This window comes from Capsicum annuum, chromosome 4 (assembly GCF_002878395.1).
Source record: "Capsicum annuum cultivar UCD-10X-F1 chromosome 4, UCD10Xv1.1, whole genome shotgun sequence".
NCBI lineage: Eukaryota > Viridiplantae > Streptophyta > Magnoliopsida > Solanales > Solanaceae > Capsicum > Capsicum annuum.
The window spans coordinates 3,363,257-3,388,462 of record NC_061114.1 but is presented as its reverse complement, the minus strand read 5'-3'; the positions used below and the strand labels follow the sequence as shown (position 1 = coordinate 3,388,462).

The window sequence follows — 25,206 nt, the reverse complement described above, 5'->3', positions numbered from 1 at the left end:
TTCCAATATCAATCCAAAAACACTAGTGATCACTATATAAATCAGCCTTAGGCTCATGTCCTCCGAAGGAACGTAGTTCTAGGGAAGTAAGGTCACTTTATACCTCCCACTCGGTGCTAAAGAGTACTCCCAGACCTAGCTCAGATCATTTCAAAGATAATCTACAACAAAACAACTTTCATCAATAAATAAGTATACATCGGGAGCCATCATGCAACCCATTTATCATAATCAAATAAGTTGTGGATTTCTTTCACATTCGAGTTCAAAGCGACTCCATTAAGACCAAAAGGTCAAATCATTCAACACATCTCAAATATTCAACATCAACGTGCTTATAGCACACATTTTCTCCAAAAAACATAATTTCCAATGGGGATTCACGACCCAAATATCAAAATCATGATAAATATCATTCAAGATTCATGTTTTATATCTCCACACATGTAAATTCATCTTTCAAAATCATAAACATCAAGATTTCATAATAATCATCATAAGATATGGGTTCATGCTTCAAATTCATAAAAAAAGGAATCAAATAAAAATCATGCCTTTCTAAAGAAAATTACTTTTGGACACAAGAACGAAAGAGCGTTCTTGTTGAAAAACCCCACATACCTTGAATGATGAACTTTAGATTGATACTCATTTTTGAGATGTTAATCGTGCCTTTGAATGATGGTTCTTGGAGTTCTTGATCTAGGAACTTGGAATCTTGAATAAATTTGCAGAATTAATGGTGAACTTTGGAGGTTCTTGAAGTTGGATGTAGGAGCTTAGGGTTTTCTTTTTGAGGGAATTTGATGAAATATAACATATAATGCTTCTAATAGGCTTTAATATAGGGTTTGGATGGATTTTGGGTGAGAGAAAATGACCAAAACGCCCTTAAAAATTAAATAATTCTTGAATCTATCCTTTGATGGACTGTTTTGATGGTCTAAATGAGATCAACCATAACGTTTTACTCCGATATCCAAATTGGATGAAACCAATTTCATTAGAAAGAGGACTCTCATATATTTCCGTTGATATATAGTATCTCACCCAGATCATTTTATACGAGGAGTTATGATCGTTTGAAGTTGACCCAAAAATTTACTTTTGATAGGCTGAAGTAGATCGACCATAACTTTTTGCTCCGATAGACAAATTGGATGAAACCAATTTCATCGGAAAGAGGACTCATAGAGCTTTCCTTTGATATATAGTAGATCACCCAGATCATTATGTACAAGGAGTTATGATCATTTAAATTTAGAGCAAAAATACGCCAGGCCTCAGTACTTTTTCGAGCACGTTTTACTGTTCGCTACTATTCATGGTTCGATCGGAATGTTCATAACTCGTCACTCGGGTGTAAGTTTTGGATGATCCACATATCTTTGGAAAGCTTATTCGATAATCTACATAATGGTGGGTCATAATCTAAGACATTCCGCATGAAAAATTTATAATTCATTTTAGAAGATAGAACCCAACACGTTTACGCACAAAATTTCAACGAAAATTTCCCCAGGTATTACATGCTCTCAAAAATAATTCACCAATTATATCATGCAAGGTTCATAAATTTTGTCATGGGGAGTGAAATCTTGCAAGTTAAATTCACAAATCATCTTTCGGATTTAAATCACGTAAGCACGAGGTTTATAAATTAAACGTATAGAAAACCCCATAACAATTTTATAATTCCATCAAATTGATTCCATAATACATGCTCTTAAAACAATTTTCCAAACCCCTTTTTCATATACATATATAAATATTTTCAAATCTTGAAAAAAAATCATAAAAATCCATCCCCATAAGATTTAGGATATCCCCACGTACCTTAGATTATTTAGGAGAAAGAGCGGAACCGAGATCATGATCCATTTCTTGGAATTCTTCACCTTATGAATGAGTTCTTGAATCTTTGGGGGAGGAGTTAGGGTTTTATTTTTTGAGAGAAAAAGTGAAAAATAAGATATTTTGGCTTCTTGGGGTTGAAATTCAATGTTATAGACGTAATTTGGATGAGGAGAAATGACCACGGTGCCCCTAGACCTATTAGAAACTGAAATAATGCATAAAACAACCTTAGATACACATCTGGTTTCATGTCGACGCGATCTTGATGCGACGCATCATGATTGCGTCGGCTTACTTACTCACAGGGAAAAAGCCATAGTTTTTCGCCCAGTTATCGAATTTTGGCAAAAATGGTATCATTGGAAAGATAATTCAATCATCTACAATTTGGTAGGTCTTGAGCTGAAAAATTCTATGTGTATCAAGAGTTATCCACATTCAAAGTAGACCCTTGTAAAATCGAATATTCAGTTTTTGATGAATGAAAGGTTCTTAGCTCAACCTTGCTTTAGGTAATTTGTATGAACATTTTTTACCTCAAAATCACTTCATATACTAGGAGAAAGATCATAACACATAAATCTAAGCATAAACCTTGGAACTAGAGCTTACGCACGTAGGAACGATGGTTTGATTTCCAGCTCGAAAATACGGGGTGTTACATTATACTTATTGTACTACTCAAGAAGGTAAATGAAATGAAGATACAATAGAATAGACATGAAGTGGTTCATATATCAAGTGTTTAGATCATAAGTAAAGAGCTGCTCGGCATAAACACAATACAACATGATTCCTTAGGACAGACTACTATGAGAAACATGGGTACACATATCATGAGCTATATAGCATCAAGCCAAAATTTATGTAGTTAACAACTAAGACAAGGATTGCCACTTGAAGCGATTGATCCTCATTTAAAGAACTAAAATTTTCCATGAGTTAGCATAAACTTTATAACTTTTGCTAATCCCGGCATATAATGGAATAGTAACGTATAGAAAGAATAGTTTCTTAGAACCAAGCATTATTTGGGACACTGATTTATGGATCATGAAAAACATAACATAGAGCATGAATACTTGACATATTGGATTATTGAGGGACATTATTGCCCCTAGTTAAATTTGGAGGTTGGAACATGACGAGTTACATAGAGATCTCAAATTTAAGCGTTGAAGATTCTATTGTCATTGCTACTTTTTTTTTCCTAAGCTCCTAATGCCTTTCTTTACCCTTGTAAACTTATTCTTCCCACCTAGATTTCAACTCTACTATAGTTGCCAGTTGAGCATGGCTATAGATTTGTCGTGAACGTTTACTATTAACTATTTATGTGTTAATCATAATTGATGTGCTTATATTACCAATCAGGTTGTTTTATCTTGGTATGGTAAAATTGTTGAACTCCAGCCTACAAATCGCGTTGCTGAAAATCAATGGGCAGAAAACCCTTTAGTAAAAGAGCTCTATGGACAGAAAAAACTTGTTCCTGGTAAATACAAACATTCACACTGTTTGTTTCATTAATCGATTGTCTAAGATAAGCCTACGAAGATATCAGTTACTTAGGTTGGACGGTTTTTGAACGCAGGCTTGATAGAACGAGGTCTCAAGATGATAACCCGCACCAATGATGAAGTTGTACTGGAATTATTGATGTCATCAAATCCCCAAAGTTCATTTGCTTTGGTAAGACGTATATGAATATTTTTGCACTGCCACATTCAATATTTGTACAATAGTTACGGAACAGATTAGACAAAATATACAAAAAGGAATGATGAGAACAGAACATGTTTGTTCCAAAGAACAGCTTGCAGACATATTGACTAAAGGATTGCCTAGACTGCAGCATGAGAATTTTGTAGGCAAGCTAGGTGTGTTGAATGTTTTCACACCCACCAGCTTGAGGGGGAGTAATGATTTAGGAATTACTTGATATTGATATGTGTATAAATAGTTTAGGTGGCAATTAAGCAAATAAGTGAGGTTGTTAGTAGTTAGTTAAGTAGTGAGTTTGTTAGAAAATGGTTATTATTGGGACATGATTGATTGTGTAATAAATTGTGCGGATTTCTCTCCCTAATTTGTGCTCTATTAAATGTATATAATATTGTAGCTGATTTCTAGTGATTTAGATATCTAGTTACCTATTCAGTCTTTCATTTACTTGTATATATCTATGTAACCTTTGATAATACATAAGTATAATACACTACTCCTTCTTTATCTCTCGATCCTTTATAGTATCCGAGCCTTTCTAAACTCTAACGAGTCTTCTCATCTCTTTCAAGTTTTCTTTTTGGTTCTATGGCATCCATGGTGAATCCAAGTGATTCTACTATCCCTGCTAATAACACCAACCATCTGGTGCAATTTAACCCCAGTTCCCAGCTTCCTCTCGAACTTACTGGTCCAATGAACTTTGTCATTTGGAAAGCGCAGGTCGAATCTCTCATGTTCGGTCATGATCTCTACTACTATCTCGATAGAACCTTGACAACACCATCAAAAATTGTAAGCCTCACCAACCAACAGGTAGCCAATCCCAAGTACAAACTCTGGTTTTACCAAGACCAGTTGATACACAATGCTTTAATGGTATCTGCTGATCCTACAATAACCTCTGCAATCGCCAAAACTTCCACCTCAAAGCAAGCATAGGACACCCTGCATAACCTGTATGCTAACAAATCACATACAAGCGTTTTTAGTCTCTGAAACTCTCTGGCTATCATCACAAAAAACTCTCGTAAATTATAGGGGGTCAATACAGATGTATTGGTATGCAGAGCAATCCAAAATAATGTATTTATATATATAAAATATGTGAGAGAAAGTCATGAAACATCATGATATAGTTTAAAATACATGGGCAATCTCTAATAATCTTAAAATATTCTTATCAAGGCAGTTCTATTCTTTGTATTAGTTTTGAGTTAGGTGGTACACCAACAATTCTATGACCCCACGGGCTATATGGAGTCCGACCTTGTAACACCCCGTATTTTTCTTAGCATAATCTAAGTCCATATACATGAGTATTCACATATAAAAAATTTTAAACGCTTATTATTTTTTTAGTTTAGAGCCTGCCATCGTGTAGTAAATTGAATTAGCTTTCCAACGATTTGAAATTTGCCTAAATCCGATAACCGGTTAAGAAGTTATGGCAATTTTAAGTTCCAATCATTAAATACCGTCATTTTAACCCTTAGCACGTCGCGTAGGCATCCCAAATGACAATTGTCAATTTCTACTGTGACTCCATAATCATGGCGCAACGCGAAGCAGGCCATTTTCCTGTTTGGCAATTTCCAGTGGAGGTACGCGGTAGTGGTGCGTCGCGGAGCTGGCCAAAATGACATCCAAAGCTTTACCGCGATGGCACCGCATTGCGGTATTTGTCCAGGTCCCAGTTGTCCCTTTTCCAGTGGCTTGGCGTGATAGTGGTGCATCGTGCCAAGGCCAAAAATTGAGATTTCAGTTCCCAGCTTACGTTAAGGGTATTTGGGTCTTTTTCTAAGCCTAAACTCATCCTAAATATGAAATTTAACCTCTAATTGACTTAAATACTCATCATTACTCTCTTTCTCTCAAATTAAAAGTCCCCTCTTTCAAGAACAAAAAACCCTAGCTCTCAAATTCAAGGAATTTCTTAAGAACTCGCCATCAATCCTTTCAAATTCATTAACCCAGGTATGTTAGATGTTCATCCATGGATCCCTTTCATCCATGGAGTCCAAGAAACCTTTTTAAATTATAAAATTTTGATCTTTTGAAGATTTACATTTTAAATTATGATTTTATCCATGAATCTCCATATACTATTGATTTTATACCATGTTACCATGAAATTATTGTTATTATTCAAGCTTCCATATTTTAATACTATGATTTACTGAATGAAACAATGATTTAATGCTATTATGATGAATTCATGCTATTTCTATATGTTTTAGAACATTCCTAAGATTGTTTTGAACCATGAACTACAAATGTTTGATAAAATGCCTACAAGAGTAAATGTTTATAAATGCCTTCATATCATGTCCCCAAAATTTTGGTGTCATATTAATATCGTTGTTTTGAGTCCTGAGGGTATTGAATACCTGAAAACCATAGTTGTTTTATTAGTCTAGTTTTAGTACATTACAGAATAGTCTCCAGATTATACTATGAGCATTATCAGAATAGTCAGATATCAGTCATTAAACTCAGAACAATCTAGTATCTCAGTGTCATTCAGTTGGGAGTAGGTCTTCGCACCGAGCGAGTGTAGGGATGGCGGCTTTCTCGTCAGATAAGTAGAGTCATTAGTAGCAGTTCCTATACTCCATAACTACGTAGCCAACATAGGATATGAGTGGTTACCCATTATATTAGGCTTGACTATCTTGCAGGGGTCACCCGTCAGTTCAGGCTTGACACCCTTATTCTTTTGAATATTATATCAATTTAGTGGATCCACACAGCCAACTTTAGTACCCGTGGCACGATATTAACACCCTTCCAACTGGGGTTATAGGTTGGACCCCGATTAGCTCAGATTGGGGAATGCCAATTAGATGATACCTCCCATAGTCTCAAATACAGTTTCAGTTATGACCCGATTTCAGTTATTCAGTCTTAGTGTTGTTTGATCAAGGCATACAGATATTAGTATATTTTTCAGTACTTTAGATTACAGATTCTACTTAGTTAATGTTATATGCCTGGTCATGCATCTTCAGTGTCTATAAATTTTCATGTATATTCAGTATTTTACAGACTTTCATGCATGTTCAGTATCTACAGATTTCATGTTCTCTGTCTTGTATTCCATGCTTTACATGTATACTTAGATAGATAATTACTCCTATTCATGAAACCTTGTGTGTTAGCCTACCTCATTTAGCATACCAGTACATTCAAAGTACTAATCACATACTTTCTTTTGTACTATGATGTCTCATATCATAGGTGCTGACGCTCAGTTCCCAGGTCACACCTAGATTCTTAGATCATCAACGGTACAGTAGCAATGGTGAGTCCTCATCATCCGAGGACAGATTACTTTCCTTTATGTCTTTATTTCAGGAGTTAGTAGAGTTAGTTAGGGGCCTGTCCTATTAACTATTAGTCAGTCAATCTTAGAGGTTTTTCAGACACTACAGTCAGTTAGTAATTCTGTTTATTAGTATTTTTCTCAGATTCAGACCATTGTCTTTCCTAGATTTATATTTTAGTTTTGAATTCAGATATTAAAAACTTACGACATTTGAGTTTTTCTTCCCCATTCATGATTATATTATCCAGTGCTCACAGCAGGTACCAGCTTATGGGTTAGCTTGTGGCCCCTTGGGACTATAAGCACCGTGTAATGACTAGGGGGTAGTCTCAGGTCGTTACAACCCTTAACTCGGTGGACAATCCCTCAACCCAAGTTTACCGCAAGGGTTGGAGTTTCTAATTCTAATTCTGATACGCCACAGGGCACTGGGCCAGCGTATAATTCCTCTTGGGGACATAATGACTCATATCGGCGAAACACATTTAAAGCAATGAGTTTTCTGAACTCGTGCGTTCTTCGGGAAACCACCTATTTTAACATTTTCTGAACATGCCTCTTTCTTAATTCAAAGTCTTTAAATCTGAATGAAATCTGATTTCTATTCTATTCTGAGTCTGTTATGGCATTAACTGTTTTGGTGTCGTCACACCAAGACTTGTAAGTCGTATTTCTAAGACTTAAAATTATCATGTCATAACTTCTTCATTCAAAACATAAAATTTGGACCACCATATCATTCAAACAGTTCAAGAGAATTCATACTTCAAAATATATGTCAAAATATGCAAAGAACCTCTCTTTTCAATATTTCAACAAACACGTGGTGGTCATGTATTTTGACAAACCATGCAATTATTTCATTATGTATCTTCAACATTTATCAACATATAAAACCCCCTCTCTTCAATTCAAAACCATAATCAAGTTAAACAATGATCAAGACATCTACATCATGCTTCTCAAAATGCATTCAAAATAATTCATATCGTATGAAAAGAATGGGAATTCATAGCAAGAGAGGAATTCTATATGTCCATGCTCTCAATTAAATCTTCAACTCAATTACATACATAATTGTATACGATACAAATCAAATTTAGGGGAGAAGGCCTCAAGATCAAAACAATACTATCATTAAAGAATTCATATTGCAAAATTGTAAACATAAATTCCAAAACCCTTCACAAATTCATGATCTCACAATGATTAAATGTCATTAAAACAATTTCCTTATGCCCATGTAGTTTTAGGAAAACTCTACGTATCATAGATTATTTAGTTTGAAATATGGAACCTGGATCTTGACTCTGTCCTTGAAGATCATCACTTAAGAGGGTGAATTCTTGATCTATGGAAGGGAAGGAAACTTGAATTTTGTTCTTGGAGTTTTTGAGAGAAAGATTGAATAAAAGGGGAAATTTATGCTTCTTGGGGTTGAAATCGTATGTTATAGATGAATTTTGGGTGAGGGGAAATGACCAAAATTTCCCTAGACCCATTGGAAACTGAAATAGCATGTGAACAACTTCGTAACGTGCAGGCCGACGCGTCGCATTGACATCGCATCGGCTTACTTCCTCACACGAAAAATTTCATAACTTTTCGCTCGACTATCGGATTTTGGCGAAATTGGTATCGTTGGAAAGATAATTCAATTATCTACAATTTGGTTGGTCTTGAGATGAAAATTGGCATTGTTGAAAACTAATTCAATTAGCTATAATTTGGTGGATCTTGAGATGAAAAATTCTATGTGTATCGAAAGTTATACACATTCAAAGTAGAACCTTGTAGAATCGAATATAAAGCGTTGGATGAATGAAAGATTCTTAGATCAACTTTTCTCTAAGCCATTTCTATGAACATTTTTCACCTCATAATCACTTCATATACTAGGAGAAAGATCATGACACATGAATCTAAACATAAACCATGGAAGTAGATCTTACACACATAAGAACGACGATTCAATTTCTAGCTAAAAAATGCGGGGTGTTACATAACTCAAAGTCAATATATGCAGAAACCTAAAAATTCTCATTTGGAAGCTGCACATAGAATTGTGAGATATTTGAAAGACTCAGTAGGTCAAGGCATTTAGATGAAACCTCAGAGAATTACAGACATAGTTTGCTGGTGTGACTCTGAAATAGCAACATGTCCTAACACTAGAAGATCAGTTACAGGTTATGTGATTCAACTTGGTGGTTCCTTGGTCTCATATAAGTCCAAGAAAGAACATACAGTATCTAGGAGTGATACGGGTATGACCACGAGGATGCACGTATGTGAGAATGCATTGGACACGTCTAATAAAATGTCCAAGTGAAGTGTGGAGAAGGACTTGGATCATACAAAAACCGACCCTAAACTTGGACTCTAAGGGCACCCTTGGTTACATTTCATTAAAGGGGCCTTTTGGCTATTTTACCAATTATTTGTAATACTCTATAAATAGAATGATGTAGGTTTTTAGTCATTAGTTTTGATTGAATATTGAAAGTTGTAGCATTGAAATACCCTCTCTTGAGAATGGCCTCTTGGCCAAAACATAGTAACTAGGAAAATCAACTTGAGTGTAGAATCACTCGTGTTGGATTCAAGCTTGGAAACGTTGGATGCTTGGGAGATCACGGTCCCTCTTATTTCAACGTAAGGGATAGGTGAATAATTGTGTGTGGTGTTAAGGGTCCAAGAGTGAAATAGGCTCTTGGGTTCTTAAGATTACATCATTGTGTAGTCTATCTATCTATCTATCCCTTTGTTTCTTATAGCCGTGTGTTTGTTATTCTTAGTAATATTGTTATTGTTCTTCGCGTTCTTCATTCTCTTATTGTTAGTATAGTTTGTTTTCCGCTGAATATAGATGTTAATCACCTCATTACATTATGTTCTTGTTGGAGATCTTGAATCCAAGAGGGTCACTCAAATGGTCCTCGCTTCTCTTAAACTTGTGGACTATTTTAAGTGTTTGTTTCGTGTTTCCGTCGTTTATCTTGTATCATTTGGTATCAGAGCATGGCTTGATCTTGTTCCCAGAAGATCAATCTTGGGCTTGTTAGTTGAAAAAAAAATTGTTGAAAAAACAAAAAATTCCAAGAAAAAAGTGCAATCTGTCCGTGTTTGTGTTCTTGGCTGAAATTGTGTTATTGTTGTGTCTTCGCTAAGATTTTTACTTGTTTTGTTGTTTCTAGTGTTAGTTTTCTTCATCTGTAACACTCTCGAGTCTAAATCTAAAATTTGAGTTTGAAATGTTGATCGTGTTGTTGTGAACATAAACGTGGCCGATTGTTGTTAGTGTTTTTGTGGTTCACGGTTTGGACTTGTAATGTGAACATTGTTATTGATCTTATCTTGGTCGTGTGATGTTATAAAATTGGTGGCCTAAGAACAATTTTTTTGAAGGTATTGTAGTCTTGGCCAAAGTTTGAAGACATTGTTGTTGTGGAATTAACTGGACCGTGTGAAAATTGTTGGTGTTCTTGAAGATTGTTGTTTTAGTTCTTGGTGTTGTTGTTGTTGTTCTTGATGTTCATCACCGCCTTCATATAATGTTGAGGATAAGGTAATCCTAAATCCAAAAAATTGAAAGTAAAAGGTGTATTATTTGTTAGTCTTGAAAGACACTGCAACCAACCAAGACCTATCAATCAAGTCTCAACCACTTTCCAACACTTTTCCATGATTTAAGGATCCATGTTTTAAGGAGAAGTACAAGAAAAAGTCAAGTCATGAGAATTGAAAATTGAAAAATTGAAAAAGGCTCCAAGACTTATTTTTCCCTCCTAAAACAAAATTCCACCAATCTAAATTAAGTTTTTGACCAACACATGAACATTTGAGAATAACAATTCATTAGAAAGACCACAACCAATACGTGCCTTCCACGTCAAGTTACTGTTCATGCATCAAATTTTGGCTCAAATTTCAGATTTCGTAGTTTTCGTTTGTTGTTCCTTAGTTTCAATTTTGTTGGTTCCAATACTAATTGGCAAACTAGTACTCATCTACTAGATTGTTAGTTAGTCTTTGTGTTCGTTCATTCATGTTAAATGTTTGTTGACTGATTTTCTCTTTTGTGAATTCATTATATCTTATTGGTGCAAATTCGTAAATAAATTTTCTTTAAGTCAACTCAAATGAAAATCCATTCCGGACAAGAGTAGACTAGACCCTCAATCACTCATGAAGTACAAGCTGACTTTCAACACTTGTGAAACCAAGTGTGAGACGATCAAGTGTGCGAGAGTGTGGTGAGGTTGTTTCGAACTAACTTGTGTTTTGTTTGGTAGGTGTGTTCTTTTCTTTCTTTTTTTAGGTACACTTACAAGGGAACCCGCGGCTTTCACTTCTCAACCCATGGACAACAATGCGACCAATTTCATTTTGGCCTACCTTGACACTATGTCCCGAGACCTAGCTATGGCAAATGAAAGGTTGGATCATATGGTAGGTCAAAGGAAGCAAGTGGGCTGCCCGGACACATGTCAAGAGGAAGGCCGTAGTTCATGTGAGCTACAAAATAAAAACACTATTCCCTACACTCCTATGAACTTAGAATGTTTTGTTGTGGCTAGTAGTGGCCAATTGGATGTAGTTGCAGATTTACCTAGAGTAGGGGTGTTTGAGTCTCCCTATTCCATCTCCAATTGTTCAAAACTTACTATTCTAGAGCTTTCATACAACCAACTCACAGGCTTGATTCCCAACTCACTTGGATATTTGATTCATCAACAGTATCTAAATTTAGGGGGAAACAATTTAACAAGGGACTCATCATTAAGCTTCCTGACTTCCTTATCCAATAACAGAAATTTAACAGTTCTTTATCTATATTCCAACCCTCTAAATGGCATGCTTCCAGCCTCCACGGGGAACCTTTCCACCTCTCTTAGAAAATTTTACGCCAACAATTGTAAAATCAAAGGGCGCATTCCAAATGAAGTTGGGAACATAAGCAGCTTATTAGACCTTGATCTTTCTGGAAATAACTTGGTCGCATCGATTCCAACATCAATTGGCAACTTGAGAGACCTTCAGCGGTTCAACTTGAGTAGCAACAAACTTACAAGATTTATTGGAGATCATATATGTAAATTGCATTATTTGAGTGCTATTTACTTGGGTCAAAATCAACTTTCAGGACCTCTTCCAAATTGTTTAGGGAACGTTACTTCCCTTAGGGAGATACATCTGGGTTCCAATAAACTGAGTTCCAATATACCACCAAGCATAGGGAACCTTCAAGATCTAGTGGTTCTTGACTTATCGCCAAACAACATGGTAGGTACTTTACCTCCAGAAATTGGAAATCTAAAGGCTGCAACACTAATAGATCTGTCAATGAATCGATTCTCAAATGGAATTCCTAGAGAAATTGGAGGATTACAAACTCTGGTGCACCTTTCTTTGAGACACAAGAAGTTGCAAGGATCTATACCTGACTCAACGAGCAACATGGTAGGTTTGGAATTCCTAGACCTTTCTGATAATAATATATCGGGAACTATTCCCATGTCTTTGGAGAAACTCCAGAACCTGAAGTATTTCAATGTTTCTGTCAACAAGTTGTACGGTGAAATACCCTTGGGGGGTCCTTTCAAGAACCTCTCGAGTGAATTTTTCATTGACAATGAAGCATTGAGTGGGTTCTTCAAGATTTAATGTCCCGCCTTCCTCAAAGCACAGATCAAATAGGAAAAAGTTGCTACTTTCATTTCTTTTGCTGGGAATCACATTGTTATTTGGTCCTGCCACCGTTGTGTTTGTATGGATAAAGTATCGAAGAGGTAATAGAGCCCCTCAACAAGAAGATTCATTTTCAGCCATGACACAAGAAAGAATTTCATACTATGAACTGCTCCAAGCAACTGATGCGCTTAGCGAGAGTAATCTGATTGGTTCTGGAAGTTTTGGCTCTGTCTACAAAGGCAATCTCAGAAGTGGAACTGCCATTGCTGTTAAAGTGTTCAATTTGCAACTGGATGCAGCATTCAGGAGTTTTGACACAGAATGCGATGTTTTGCGCAGCTTTCGCCATAGGAATCTAGCATTAAGGCTTTAGTGCTTGATTACATGCCTAATGGGGGTCTTGAGAAGTATTTGTATTCACACAACTACTTCCTTGACATCAAGCAGAGACTAAGCATAATGATAGATGTGGCATGTGCTTTGGAATATCTTCACCATGGGTGCGCATTGCCAGTCATTCACTGTGATGTGAAGCCTAGTAACGTCTTGCTGGATGAGGATATGGTTGCCCACTTAAGCGACTTTGGCATCTCGAAAATTCTTGGTGAATATGAGAGTGATTTATAAACAAAATCCTTAGCAACACTGGGTTATATTGCGTCAGGTATGTCTCTTAATTTTTCTCTGAAACAGTTATTTTCCCATTCTTTTTATTTTCCACCAAGAATAATGTTACATCTTTAAATTAATTGTTTGATTGTAGAGTATGGGCAAGATGGGTTAGTGTCTACTAAATGTGATGTCTATAGTTATGGGATCATGCTGCTGGAAACGTTTACCCGTAGAAAGCCTAATGATTTTGAGGGAGATCTTAGCTTGAAGCAATGGGTGAGTCATTCACTCCCAGAGGCAATAATGGACGTTCTAGATGCCAACTTGATAACGCCAACGAATAATCGCTCACAGAAGGAGCTAGATGTTGTGGCATCCATCATGGAAGTGGCATTAGATTGTTGTGCTGAATCTCCGGCAGGAAGGATTGTTGGGATGCTACAGAAGATCATGATTCAACTTCTTGCATGTTGAGCATGTTGTTGGAATCTTTTGTCCAAATCACTTGTTTGTTGCAAATGTTTGCTAAATTGTTTGATTCATGTATAGATTGCTTGTTTTTTTAGCACTTGATTTGTGCATGATCTGCAATAAATCTCACTATTTCCTTTTAACTAAATCCTAGGTACCTTATATAAGTGGTCCAATACTATCCAAACAATGTGCTTCCTTCATCAAGTTTTCAAAGTTGTAAAGTTGGATTATTGGAATTCACATCTTATGGAAGCTAGGATACGTTCATATCAGCACTAACACAATGGATCCCATCAGAATTCTAAAGCTAAGCGTGCCGAAGTGGAAAATTTCAAAGAGGAGTAAGGCCGAATTTTATTTGAAAGGGAAAGATAGATAGTTGCTGGTAAACGACATTTCAACTTGTCAAATTGACTTACCTGCATATGGATCATGTTTGATCAGGCACAGCTATTTTCAGTTTTAGAATCCTATAGATTTCGAGCAGTATCGAGGTGATACTCAGGAGAAAAGGATACAAACAAGGAAGATCTTCCAGGATCTGATGCATTGGTTATCTCTACTAGGGTTCACAATCATGTTGAGGTCCAAAATAATGCCGCTAATTTGATCGGTGCTTCAAATATCAAATCAGGGCAGCAGCTACCTGGAAACATAGGCGTTATAGGTGATAAAATTTTTGAACAGAGTGTTGGAAGAGGAAAACAGGTTGCTGATCACGTTGAGAAGGAGTCTTTTATAGTAGTACAGCATACTGTTAGAATGCGTACCCTACTGATTTACTTATTTTACTCTAGTAGTTGCCTATCAAAGGAACAAGTAGTCTAACGTGTTTCGCTCAAGCTGCGTAAGTAAAAGACACAGTATTTTTGCGTGGAAACCACCCGGCTTAAAGAGGTGTAAAAACCCACGACCTGTACCTCAACAGGATTTTACCCCAATTCTAAAGACTCTTGAGCCTCAACAATCAACAAATTACAAGAATCTTGTAAGCTATGAACTAAACTCTAACTCCAATTTCTACAAACACACAAATCTTCCCAAGAAAAGTATTCCCAAGTATTCAAGTTCCCCAACTTGAAGACACTAATCCTAATTCAGTTTGTACTTCACTGAGACTAGAATTCAAGTACAATACAACTCGAGAACCTATTACATAAAGCTGTTGATCTAATTTGCCAATTGGTGCTATTCTTTTTGGTGCATGAGTGACTGTGAAAGTCACTCTCTCTATAAAGCCAACTCTGATCAAGTCCTTCAGATGTCTTTGTCTTCCAGGCATGGTTTCAATCATGTCAGTGAGTTAGCTTGAGCCTCTCTGTTGTCCCTTCTTTACAGAAGCGGATTAGAAAGCGCATTCAAAGCTGCTTAAATAAAGCGTAAACGCACAATCAAAGGACTTGAAACATCCTTCGTTCACTCCAGCGAAGCGTTTCGCTTCAGTAGGACTCTATCAGTTAGTTAGACCCCTTCTTGTATTCAATCCGGTAGGACTCTTTTATCAGCTCAACTTCAAGTGTTGTATTTATCTTATCCTCAACTTCTTTCATCACGTGATTAATGTTGAGAGTATATCTGAATCGTTCTTGCTTATCCGTTTTTGACTTCAAATAGTTTCATCAACCTTGCCTGTATCTTCTATTTTCTTCACATGTTTGGACCCGCATGAATAACAGGTTTCATTCATATGTCCATCCTCAGAACTACTTTTGTCTAACACATACTTTTTGCTAAGCAAAGTTAGTTGAACTAATCAGTCCAATTACCTGTTTCTAATTCCTACCTATGTTACTCAGACTTTTCAAAAATGTAACCGCACACTTGCAAATATGCATTATTTTTTGAAGGATCCGACGTACACTTGACAAAAATTGTGAGCAACATAGGTTCCTACTTACCCTAAAAAGAACACTTAATGGATTTGTTTCGAGAACAGCGTCCAATTTAATGCTGAAAAATCAACTCTACAAAAGATGCAAAGTGGAGAGAAAAAGCAGCAACCATTATACTATCCTACTGCCATTTTCCTTTTACTTCGTTTTGATATACGAACAATTAGTGATCTAGAATTTTTAGTGTCTGGGTTGATCTAGAAAAGACCACTTTATTGGGCAAATAAATTTTGTTTACATATTGAGTGGACTTCTTTATACAAATACAAGGTTTTGGAGTCAAAGCTACTGGATTCTACTGAACTTGTAGGAAGAATTCTAGCTCCGCCCGCATGGCATAGAAGAAGATAAAAGAAAGAATGCATTTTTTCGTTCATCTACTTCTATTTTTGGTTGATGAAGCAAAACACAACTTCTTGTAACGTTGAGATATGTTGCTTGGACTCACCGAAAATGCTACCGCACCTGTGTCTTATCCTTCAAAAATACACTACTTTTGGAGGGTGAGACATGCACCCATCAACATTTTTGAAGAGTCCGAGCAAGATAGACATTCATTCTGCTACAAGTATTTTGTGGCAACAAAAAAGGTTTCTGTATCAAAAGTTACAAATCCTGGTGAATCCATAGCTGACACTAGTTACATTTTGGTTTGCCAAAACTAAGTCCCTATTTGTTATGATGTAGTAGTCAGCATCTTGATATTAAGTTGTCCACTGGTGTAAAACAAAAATAATTCTCCAACAAAGAAAATCTATTCAAAGTCTGAATTTCATATCTATCCCTTAAGTTCCTTTTCTGTAATTTTTTTTGGAGCCCACAACTTTATTACCTGTTCCCTATAAAGGTCTATGAGGGAAATTATTGGCACTTCATGAAAGAAAGAAACGTTTTAAAAGTGAACATTCTTCTTATAAATTCATTGTAATATTGAAATTATTGATAACTTTATGCAAGGAAGAGACATTTTAAACATGAACATCCTTCTTATAAATTATTATGATATTAATTCAGTTCATTCTTGCTGTGTTATTGCATCCTTACATTTGGTTACAAAAGTTAGGATAAAATAACTCTAATGGTATCTTATGTTTAATGGTAGATTCAAAATGGTTTCTTAAGCATGTATTTAATAGTTTTGATCCTCTTAGTTTGTAAAAAGGTAACATTTTTAGACTTTGTTGTTGGTTTTAATACTGTTAAAATGTCACGACTCGAACCGGGGCCCTGGCCGTGACGAGCATTCCCAAACCCGAAGGCCCGGAACTCCCTCTGTCTATCTAGTAATCATGCACATAATTCATATGATCAAAGTAATACGGAAAAGACACAATAATACGAAAACATGGTCAACAATTTAAAACAGTTAAAGGCCTGAAAACATGCCCAACAATATTTAATAAACATCTACAACAGTCTGCGAAATCTCTACTGACATACTATCAGAATAACTGAGAAAAGGCCCAGCAGACCAAAAGCCATACTAAAATAAATACCTAAATGACTAGGCCTACCGAAGCAAAGAAGGCTCACCAACTGAACTCACCCTTTCTATAGACTCTACTGAGGATCTGGAACCCTAGACTGCGCTTCAGTACCTGGGAGGAAGGGGGGAGGGGTCTGAACAATTGTACTGGCACGCGAAGCAATCCAAAATAGAGTAATTGAACATATATATATATATATATATATATATATATATATATATATATATATAAAATACGCTAGAGCAAATGTTCATCAAACATTATGCATAAAATAGTTTCTGAAAAACACATGGGCACCTTCTGAAAATATGTAACCTATCTGTAAATCTCAAACTCTGATCTGTGTATTACTTCTGAGTTAGGTGGTATCCCCTACAAGTCTGATATTCCACGGGCAATATGAAATCCGCCATTGACTCGGCGGGGAAGCCTCCAACCCGAGTATGCCGCAAGGGTTGGAGTTCCTGAATCTGATATGCCATACGACACTTAAGTCAGCGTATAATAAAATACTCGGGTCGGCAAACCACGGTTTTAGGCAATGAGTTTATTGAAATCAAGACCTCTTTAGGGACCCACCTAACATCTCTTATGCCCATTTTTAACCTTTTCGGTACATGCAACATTCTAAAAGTCTAAAATCATGATAGTCTGAAATGTCTATTAGTCTGAGTCTGATATGGCATTGGTCTAAATTGGTATCGTCATACCAAGACTTGCAAGTCATGATTTCTGAGCCATAATACATTAAGCTAAATTTTTCATTTAAAGCATAATTTAGAACACCAAAAATTCATAGTAAGTGGGAATTCACCGAAAATCATGCTCTCAACAAGAATCCATTCTTAAATACATGGTTTCATACATTCATATTCTCAAATCACTTTGGGAAAGGTCAAAAGACCAAAACAATGATGTTAAAACATTTTATACATGAATATATACATAGATTCAAAAACCCCATTCTACAACATGATTTTTCTATTTCCATGAGAATTTAGGAAAACCCCGCTTACCTCTATTTTAGAAAATAATGGGTTCTTCTTGAAGCCTGTGGATTGGAGATTCTGAATCTCTAATCAATTTTGAAAACCCATGGTTAAATCTTAATTTATTTGGGTTTTTAGTTTGAAACCCTTAAGAGTGTTCTTGAGAATTTTTAGATGAATGTGGATGTTTTATGGAGAATTGGGGACTGAATTTTGTGTTTATGGCTGAATAAGGGTATGAAAAGGACCATTTTGCCCCAAAAACGGACTGTTTAAGTCACTTGAAACCATAAGATATGCGCCACATATGATATCGCCTATATTTACATAGGCGCCGCATATGATATCGCCTATATTTACATAGGCTCCGCATATGATATCTCCTATATTTACATAGGCGCCGAAGTGGCTATGTGCGATTGGTTAGGCGACACATACTACTTTGAAAGGTCGTAACTTCTTGCTCGGGTGTCGGATTTTAGTAAAATTGGTATCGTTGGAAAGTTAACTCAAAGACCTATCATTTGACACATAGTAGGATCTCTAATTCGACATATACAGAGAGTTATGGTCAATGGAAGCTGACACAAATTACAACATCCACTAAAACTTAATCGATCAAAATAGTTTCAACTCGTCCTTGAGTTGAAGGACCTCTATAGTCTAAATTCATGCTCAAATGGATTCACATACTACATAAACATGCCAAATTGGCATAGGATTTAAGGCTCTGGGATTATCAACGCATCAGAGTCATGGTTTTTTTTTATTCTAGCCCGAAATGCGGGGTGTTACATAAAATAACATAGCAAGGAGAGCCAACAGCTGAAAATAAAGATGAGTTAGAAGAAAAGAGATGTGGAGAATTTTCTTTTTCTTTTCTGGCAAAGCTGCATATTTTATTGATCATCAACTCCTCCTCAAATAGTCGCTATTACAACCAAAACTAGGTTAAACATACCATAAAAAAATAACCTATTTGCTAAAATAACAAAAACAACTAATCAGTTTCCTATGAAAAATAGAAATCCCAATTTGACTAGGAGTTGTATGTAAAAAAAGTTGGAGAAAAATAAAAAATAAATGCCATGCATTATTCTTAAAAACAACTTTTAACACTCCTCCTTGCTTTAGAAACTACAAACTTTTGGTCTTCTTTCTTGGGATTTCTACACTTGATCACCAAAAGTGACCTTAAGAATAAATCTGCAGATTTATCTTTTGGCTTGTAGTGAACTAAATTCATTTCTCGTCTTGAATGCAACACTTGACTATTAAATTCTTTTAGCATGTCTTCCTGCTTCGTTTGCATCTTGAATTAAAATTTTTCCATTTTATTTTTCTGAAACATAAATAACTTCTTCATTGATTCAATTCCTTTCGGAACATTAAAATCTCCTTTATACCCAAGAGGTTCATATATTTCTTGTGCTTTTTCAATTAGAATATCATCTTCTAATTTTTCCAGCCTATGATCGTTTTCATGTTCTATAGAAACACCTTCCATTGGATCAAATGAGAAATGTTTACCTCCCATCTTAATGTTTAAAACATCTTTTCCAGCACCATCAATGATGAAGCAATGTTTATCCTCAAAGGATACCTTTTATACTTTTTCTACCAACTGACAAATACTCAACAAGTTTTGATCAATATCAGGTACATAAACAACATCTGAAATTACTTTATTACCTAAACTTATTTTGATGACACAGTTCCTTTTCCTTCAACAACAACCTGGTCATCATTTTTTATCCAAACTTTGGGTAGTTCAGTACGCTTTAATTCTTTAAACTAACACTTGTTATAAGTCATATGGTTGATGTAACCGCTATCAATCAACCAAAAATCTGTTGAAACCTTACTTGAGATACATGTTGCAACAAAAAGATGGTCTTCTTCTTCTTTTTATTGACCACACATGCATCTGGTTCTTGGTTCTCAATTTTGATATTGCATATCACTCCTTCATGGCCAAGTTAATTGCACTTGTTGTACTTTGCTTCTGGCGTTTTCCAATATCTATATAGTGGATGAACCATTTTTTCACAGTGCTCACAAGGTAGATAATTTTTTAAATTTTTACCTACCTCTCTGAGTTTTGTGGTTGGCTACTAAGGTTCTTTCAATCATATCATCTTGCATCATAAGTTTTCTTTGTTCCACTGCCTGAAAAGAATTTAACAACTCTACCAAGGTAATCTTGAAATGATCTTGTATATTTTTCAAGGTAGTTATACATGCTTCATATTTTTCAATTTTTTCAACAATTCTTGAATCTTTAAATTCAGTGCCTAGTAATTTACCTTGTTAACAATGCCAAGTAATTTGTCCGATTACGCTTTAACTATCTTGTAGTCTTTCATTCTCTGCAACTCGAACTCTTTTACTAAATTTAGTACTTGCATTCCTCACATTCTTTCATCTCTAGCATATTCTTTCTTCAGATAATTCCAAATTTATTTTACTGATGTGAGAGGCATCATTCTTGTAAAAATAGTTGTTGAAACGAAAGCAAACAGAGTTGCCTTCACCTTAGAGTTTGTGGTTTTCTTTTCCTTGTGACTCTTAATTTGGGCTATGGTAGAATTATTTGGCAGCAGATTAATTTCCTAATCCTCTTCCATAGCTTCCGACAGATCCATAGCCTCCAAGTAAGTTATCATTCTCATAATCCATAATTGATAATTTTCACCATAAAAAACGAGTGGAGCTATTCTTGAAAAACCATTTTCAGAATCCATCTCTTCACTCACAGGTCCCTCAAGAAAAATAGCTTTAGATACCAACTGTTGAAGTTAATATTGTTAAAAAAACATAGCAAGGAGAGTCAAGAACTTAATGGTTGAAAATAGAGATACCAATTGATGTTTTATTGAACATCAACTCCTCCTTAAATAGTCGCTATTACAACCAAAAATAGGTTAAACTTACCATAAAAGAACAACCTATTTGCTATCAAAAATAACAAAAACAACTAACCAGTTTCCTACAAAAAATAAAAATCCCAATTTAACTTGGAGTTGTATATAAAAAAAGTTAGACAAAAATAAAAAATAAAGCATGTGTATTATTCCTTAAAGCAACTTTTAACATTTGTCAAATATTTAAAATTTTGTTTGTTAAATATTTACCGAATTCATTCTTTCTGTGTTATTTCACATCTTACTTTTGGTAATAAAAGTTAATGGAAGACTCCTTTTTGAGTCAATACGAGTTATATTTCTTTCTTGGTCTGTCACTTTAAAGATTTCCTTTTGCCTTAAAAGATGTTTGAAAGAAAAGATATTCTAAAAGAAAGAGCAACAGATCTTTTTACTATTTAAAGTCTGAAACTCACATTATTGCTAGTCATATCCATATTCCTACCAATTTATGCAATTATGGAGAAAGCCTTCAGTTCTTTTCTCTTAATAGTACTCTTGTTGCTTCACTATGTTATGGCTAGTTCAGCCATGACCGAAACCAACACTACCACTGATCATTTCAGACCCTTCTCACTTCTTGGATGAAAGTTGGTCTCCCGCTATTTTTGTTTGCCATTGAGTGGGAGTCACTTGTGGTTCTCGCCACCAGCGAGTGAAGTCCTTGAATCTTTCTAACACGACTCTTAAAGGCAGGATTCCCCGTGAATTTGGAAATCTCTCATTTCTTGTCTCTATTGACTTGGGAAGCAACAATTTCCATGGAAATTTGCCTCAAGAAATGGAACACTTGCATCGACTTAAGTTTCTTGATTTAAGTTTCAACAGCTTCAGCGGGGAGGTTCCCTCTTGGTTTGGGTTTTTACATCAACTTCAATTTCTAAGTCTTGAGGATAAGAGTTTCACTGGTTCCGTCCCTTCTTCATTTTCTAATATTTCCAAACATGAGACTTTGAATCTGAACTTCAATTCCATTGAGGGATAACAAGCTCATAGGCTCTATTCCTCTGTCACTCTCGAATGCCTCAAGGTTGGAGGTTTTAAATGTATCTTATAATTCACTTCAAGGAAACATGACAGAAGGGATCGGCAATCTTCACAGCATGAAAGTGCTATCCATACAATATAATCATCTTACGGGTTCTATACCACTGCCAGTTTTCAACATTTCTAGAATTGAAAATATAGCATTTACAGGCAATAGCTTATCAGGAAGTCTCCCCAATGGTTATGTAATGGTCTCCCAATACTCAAAGGGCTTTATCTATCCGAAAACAAGTTTCACGGTCAAATGCCTACAAGCTTATCAAATTTATCACAACTTCAAATTTTTTCTTTATCATATAATGAGTTTGATGGACCTATACATAGTGAAATTGGAAGACTGAGTAACATGAAGATGTTAGAACTTGGATCTAACCATTTCACTGGTATGCTTTATCTTATGAATGCTAGTACTATAGTATCTAATTACATCACAATTATTTTATTACACATTAACTGCAGGGATAATTCCTCAAGAAATTGGAAATCTTGTTAATTTGGTGGCGTTAGCCATGGAGAAAACCCAGATTATCAGCTCAGTCCCAATTTCCATATTCAATATCTCGTCGCTGCAAATGTTGTTACTGTCGCATAACAATCTTAGCGGATTCTTATCACGGGAGATTGGCAACTCAACCAAGATGCAATTTTTATATCTTGACGAAAATAGTTTTACTGGTATGAAATCAAAGTGATAGCCAGAGGTACAACATATGCTAGTTAACTCACTAGTATTCCTCTTTGTTTTTGTGTTGGCAGGTGAAATACCCAAAGAGATAAGCAATCTCGTTGAGATGGAGGTACTTAACCTTGGGTTTAATAGTTTTAGTGGTTCACTTGATATCAGGGCTGAGAATAATTGATCTTTCATTCAACAATCTATCAGGAAGCCTCACACCAAACATAGGTTCTATCTTACCCAGCATTGAAGAGCTTTATCTAACCAACTTAACCAATCAGTTATTTCATCTCCAATTGTTCAAAACATACTCGTCTAGAGCTTTCTATCAACAAACTCACAGGCTTGATTCCCAATTCTCTTGGATCTTTGGCTCATCTACAATATCTAACTTTAGCGGCAAACAATTTAACCAGCGACTCATCATTAAGCTTCCTGACTTCCTTAACCAATTGCAGAAATTTAACAACACTTTCTCTAACTTTGAACCCTCTAAACGGCATGCTTCCTGCCTTCACGGGGAACCTTTCCACCTCTCTTCGAAGTTTTTACGCCAACCTTTGCAAAATAAAAGGGCGAATTCCAAATGAAGTTGGAAACTTAAGCAGCTTAATAGAGCTTAATCTTTCTGAAAACTACTTGGTGGGACCCATTGACACATCAATTCATAACATGAGAAACCTTCAGCGCTTTTACGTGAATAACAACAAATTTACAGGATTTATTGGAGATAATCTATGTAAATTACAAAGATTGGGTGCTATTTACTTGGGTCAAAATCAACTTTCAGGATCTCTTCCGAATTGGTTAGGGAACGTTACTTCCCTTAGAGAGATACATCTGAGTTCCAATATACCATCAAGTTTATGGAATCTTAAGGATCTAATGGTTCTTGACTTATTGTCAAATAACATGGTTGGTTCATTACCTCCAGAAATTTGGAATCTAAAGGTTGTCACACAGATAGATCTGTCAATGAATCAATTCTCAAATGGAATTCCACGAGAAATTGGAGGATTGCAAAATCTGGTGCATCTTTGTTTGAGACACAACAAGTTGCAAGGATCTATATCTGACTCAATGAGCAACATGATAGGTTTGAAATTCCTAGACCTTTCTCATAATAATATATCTAGAATCATTGGAGAAACTTCAAAACCTGAAGTATTTCAATGGTTCCTTCAACAAACTGTATGGTGAAATACCCTCGGGAGGTCCTTTCAAGAACCTCTCGAGTCAGTTTTTCATCTACAATGAAGCGTTGTGTGGTTCTTCAATATTTAGTGTCCTGCCATGCCCCACTTCATCAAAGCACAGATCAAATAGGAAAAAATTGCTAGTTCTTTTTCTTTTGCTCGCAATTGCAGTTGTATTTGTTCCTTTGAAATTTGTGATCCTATGGATAAGGTATAGAAGAGGTAAAAGTGTTCCTCAGCAAGCTGACATATTGTCTACCGCATCAAGAGAAAGGATTTCATACTATGAACTTCTCCAAGCAACCAAAGGGCTTAGCGAGGGTAATCTGATTGGTTCTGGAAGTTTTGGATCGGTTTACAAAGGCATTCTCAGAAATGGAACTGCCATTGCAGTTAAAGTGTTCAACCTGCAACTGGATGCGGCATTCAAGAGTTTTGATTCGGAATGTGAAGTTTTGTGCAGCCTTCGCCATAGGAATCTCATAAAAGTCATTACTAGTTGTTCCAATCTTTATTTCAAGGCTTTAGTGCTCGAGTATATGCCTAATGGAAGTCTTGAGAAGTATTTGTATTCGCACAACTACTTCCTTGACACCAAGCAGAGACTTAGCATAATGATAGATGTGGCATGTGCTTTGGAATATCTTCACCATGGGTGCTCGTTGCCTGTGATTCATTGTGACGTGAAGCCTAGTAACGTCTTGCTGGATGAAGACATGGTTGCGCACCTAAGCGACTTTGGCATTGCAAAATTACTTGGTGAAGATGAGGGTTATTTATACACTAAAACCTTAGCAACATTAGGTTATATTGCGCCACGTATGTCTCTTAGTTTTGCTGGTTACTCCTTTCTTTTTTTCCCACCTAGAAAGTATATTGCATCTTTAGATGAATTGTTTGACTGTAGAGTATGGACTGGATGGACTAGTGTCTACAAATTGTGATGTCTACAGTTATGGTGTCTTGTTGCTGGAAACGTTTACTAGCATAAAGCCTAACGAGTTTGAGGGAGATCTTAGCTTGAAGCAATGGGTGAGTTATTCACTTCCAGATGCAGTAATGGACGTCGTAGATGCCAACTTGGTAATCCAGATTTTGGCGAAATTGATATCGTTGGAAAGTTAATTCGAAGAGCTTCCATTTGATATATAGTACGCCCTCTAATTTGTTATATACAAAGAGTTATGATCAATTGAAGTTGACCCAAGTTTCGACGCTCACTCAAACTCGAACAATAGGAATGCTTTTAACTCATCCTTGAGTTTGGGGACCTCTATGATCTCAATTCATGCTCAAATAGGTTCC

At 35.9% G+C, this 25,206-nt stretch overlaps 3 protein-coding genes across 3 annotated transcripts; all 3 read left to right on the top strand.

Annotated features, from left to right (window-relative positions):
- Positions 1-11,767: 11,767 nt before the first annotated feature.
- LOC107869289 (receptor kinase-like protein Xa21) lies at positions 11,768-12,977 on the top strand. Its single transcript, XM_016715835.2, has 2 exons — positions 11,768-12,483; positions 12,572-12,977. The coding sequence occupies exons 1-2, from the start codon at positions 11,768-11,770 to the stop codon at positions 12,975-12,977; spliced, it is 1,122 nt and encodes a 373-aa protein (XP_016571321.2).
- A 9,078-nt stretch (positions 12,978-22,055) lies between these two features.
- LOC124897846 (LRR receptor-like serine/threonine-protein kinase FLS2) lies at positions 22,056-22,889 on the top strand. Its single transcript, XM_047411445.1, has 3 exons — positions 22,056-22,179; positions 22,489-22,704; positions 22,786-22,889. Exons 1-3 carry the CDS (start codon positions 22,056-22,058, stop codon positions 22,887-22,889), a joined length of 444 nt encoding a protein of 147 aa, XP_047267401.1.
- A 317-nt stretch (positions 22,890-23,206) lies between these two features.
- Positions 23,207-24,864, top strand: LOC107869288 (receptor kinase-like protein Xa21). The gene is made up of 2 exons (XM_047411444.1): positions 23,207-23,734; positions 23,817-24,864. The coding sequence occupies exons 1-2, from the start codon at positions 23,207-23,209 to the stop codon at positions 24,843-24,845; spliced, it is 1,557 nt and encodes a 518-aa protein (XP_047267400.1). The 3' UTR covers positions 24,846-24,864.
- The last annotated feature ends 342 nt before the right edge of the window (positions 24,865-25,206 follow it).

What these genes read in the sequence shown, in the direction of transcription:
- LOC107869289 (XM_016715835.2), top strand. Translation starts at nt 11,768, where the DNA reads ATGCTTCCAGCCTCCACGGGGAACCTTTCCACCTCTCTTAGAAAATTT. An exon ending in AATGTTTCTGTCAACAAGTT is followed by an intron (nt 12,484 to 12,571) that starts GTACGGTGAAAT and finishes GGGTTCTTCAAG; the next exon opens with ATTTAATGTCCCGCCTTCCT.
- LOC124897846 (XM_047411445.1), top strand. Translation starts at nt 22,056, where the DNA reads ATGACAGAAGGGATCGGCAATCTTCACAGCATGAAAGTGCTATCCATA. An exon ending in TGAAAATATAGCATTTACAG is followed by an intron (nt 22,180 to 22,488) that starts GCAATAGCTTAT and finishes CATTAACTGCAG; the next exon opens with GGATAATTCCTCAAGAAATT. An exon ending in TGACGAAAATAGTTTTACTG is followed by an intron (nt 22,705 to 22,785) that starts GTATGAAATCAA and finishes TTGTGTTGGCAG; the next exon opens with GTGAAATACCCAAAGAGATA.
- LOC107869288 (XM_047411444.1), top strand. Translation starts at nt 23,207, where the DNA reads ATGCTTCCTGCCTTCACGGGGAACCTTTCCACCTCTCTTCGAAGTTTT. An exon ending in TTGGAGGATTGCAAAATCTG is followed by an intron (nt 23,735 to 23,816) that starts GTGCATCTTTGT and finishes TGAAATTCCTAG; the next exon opens with ACCTTTCTCATAATAATATA.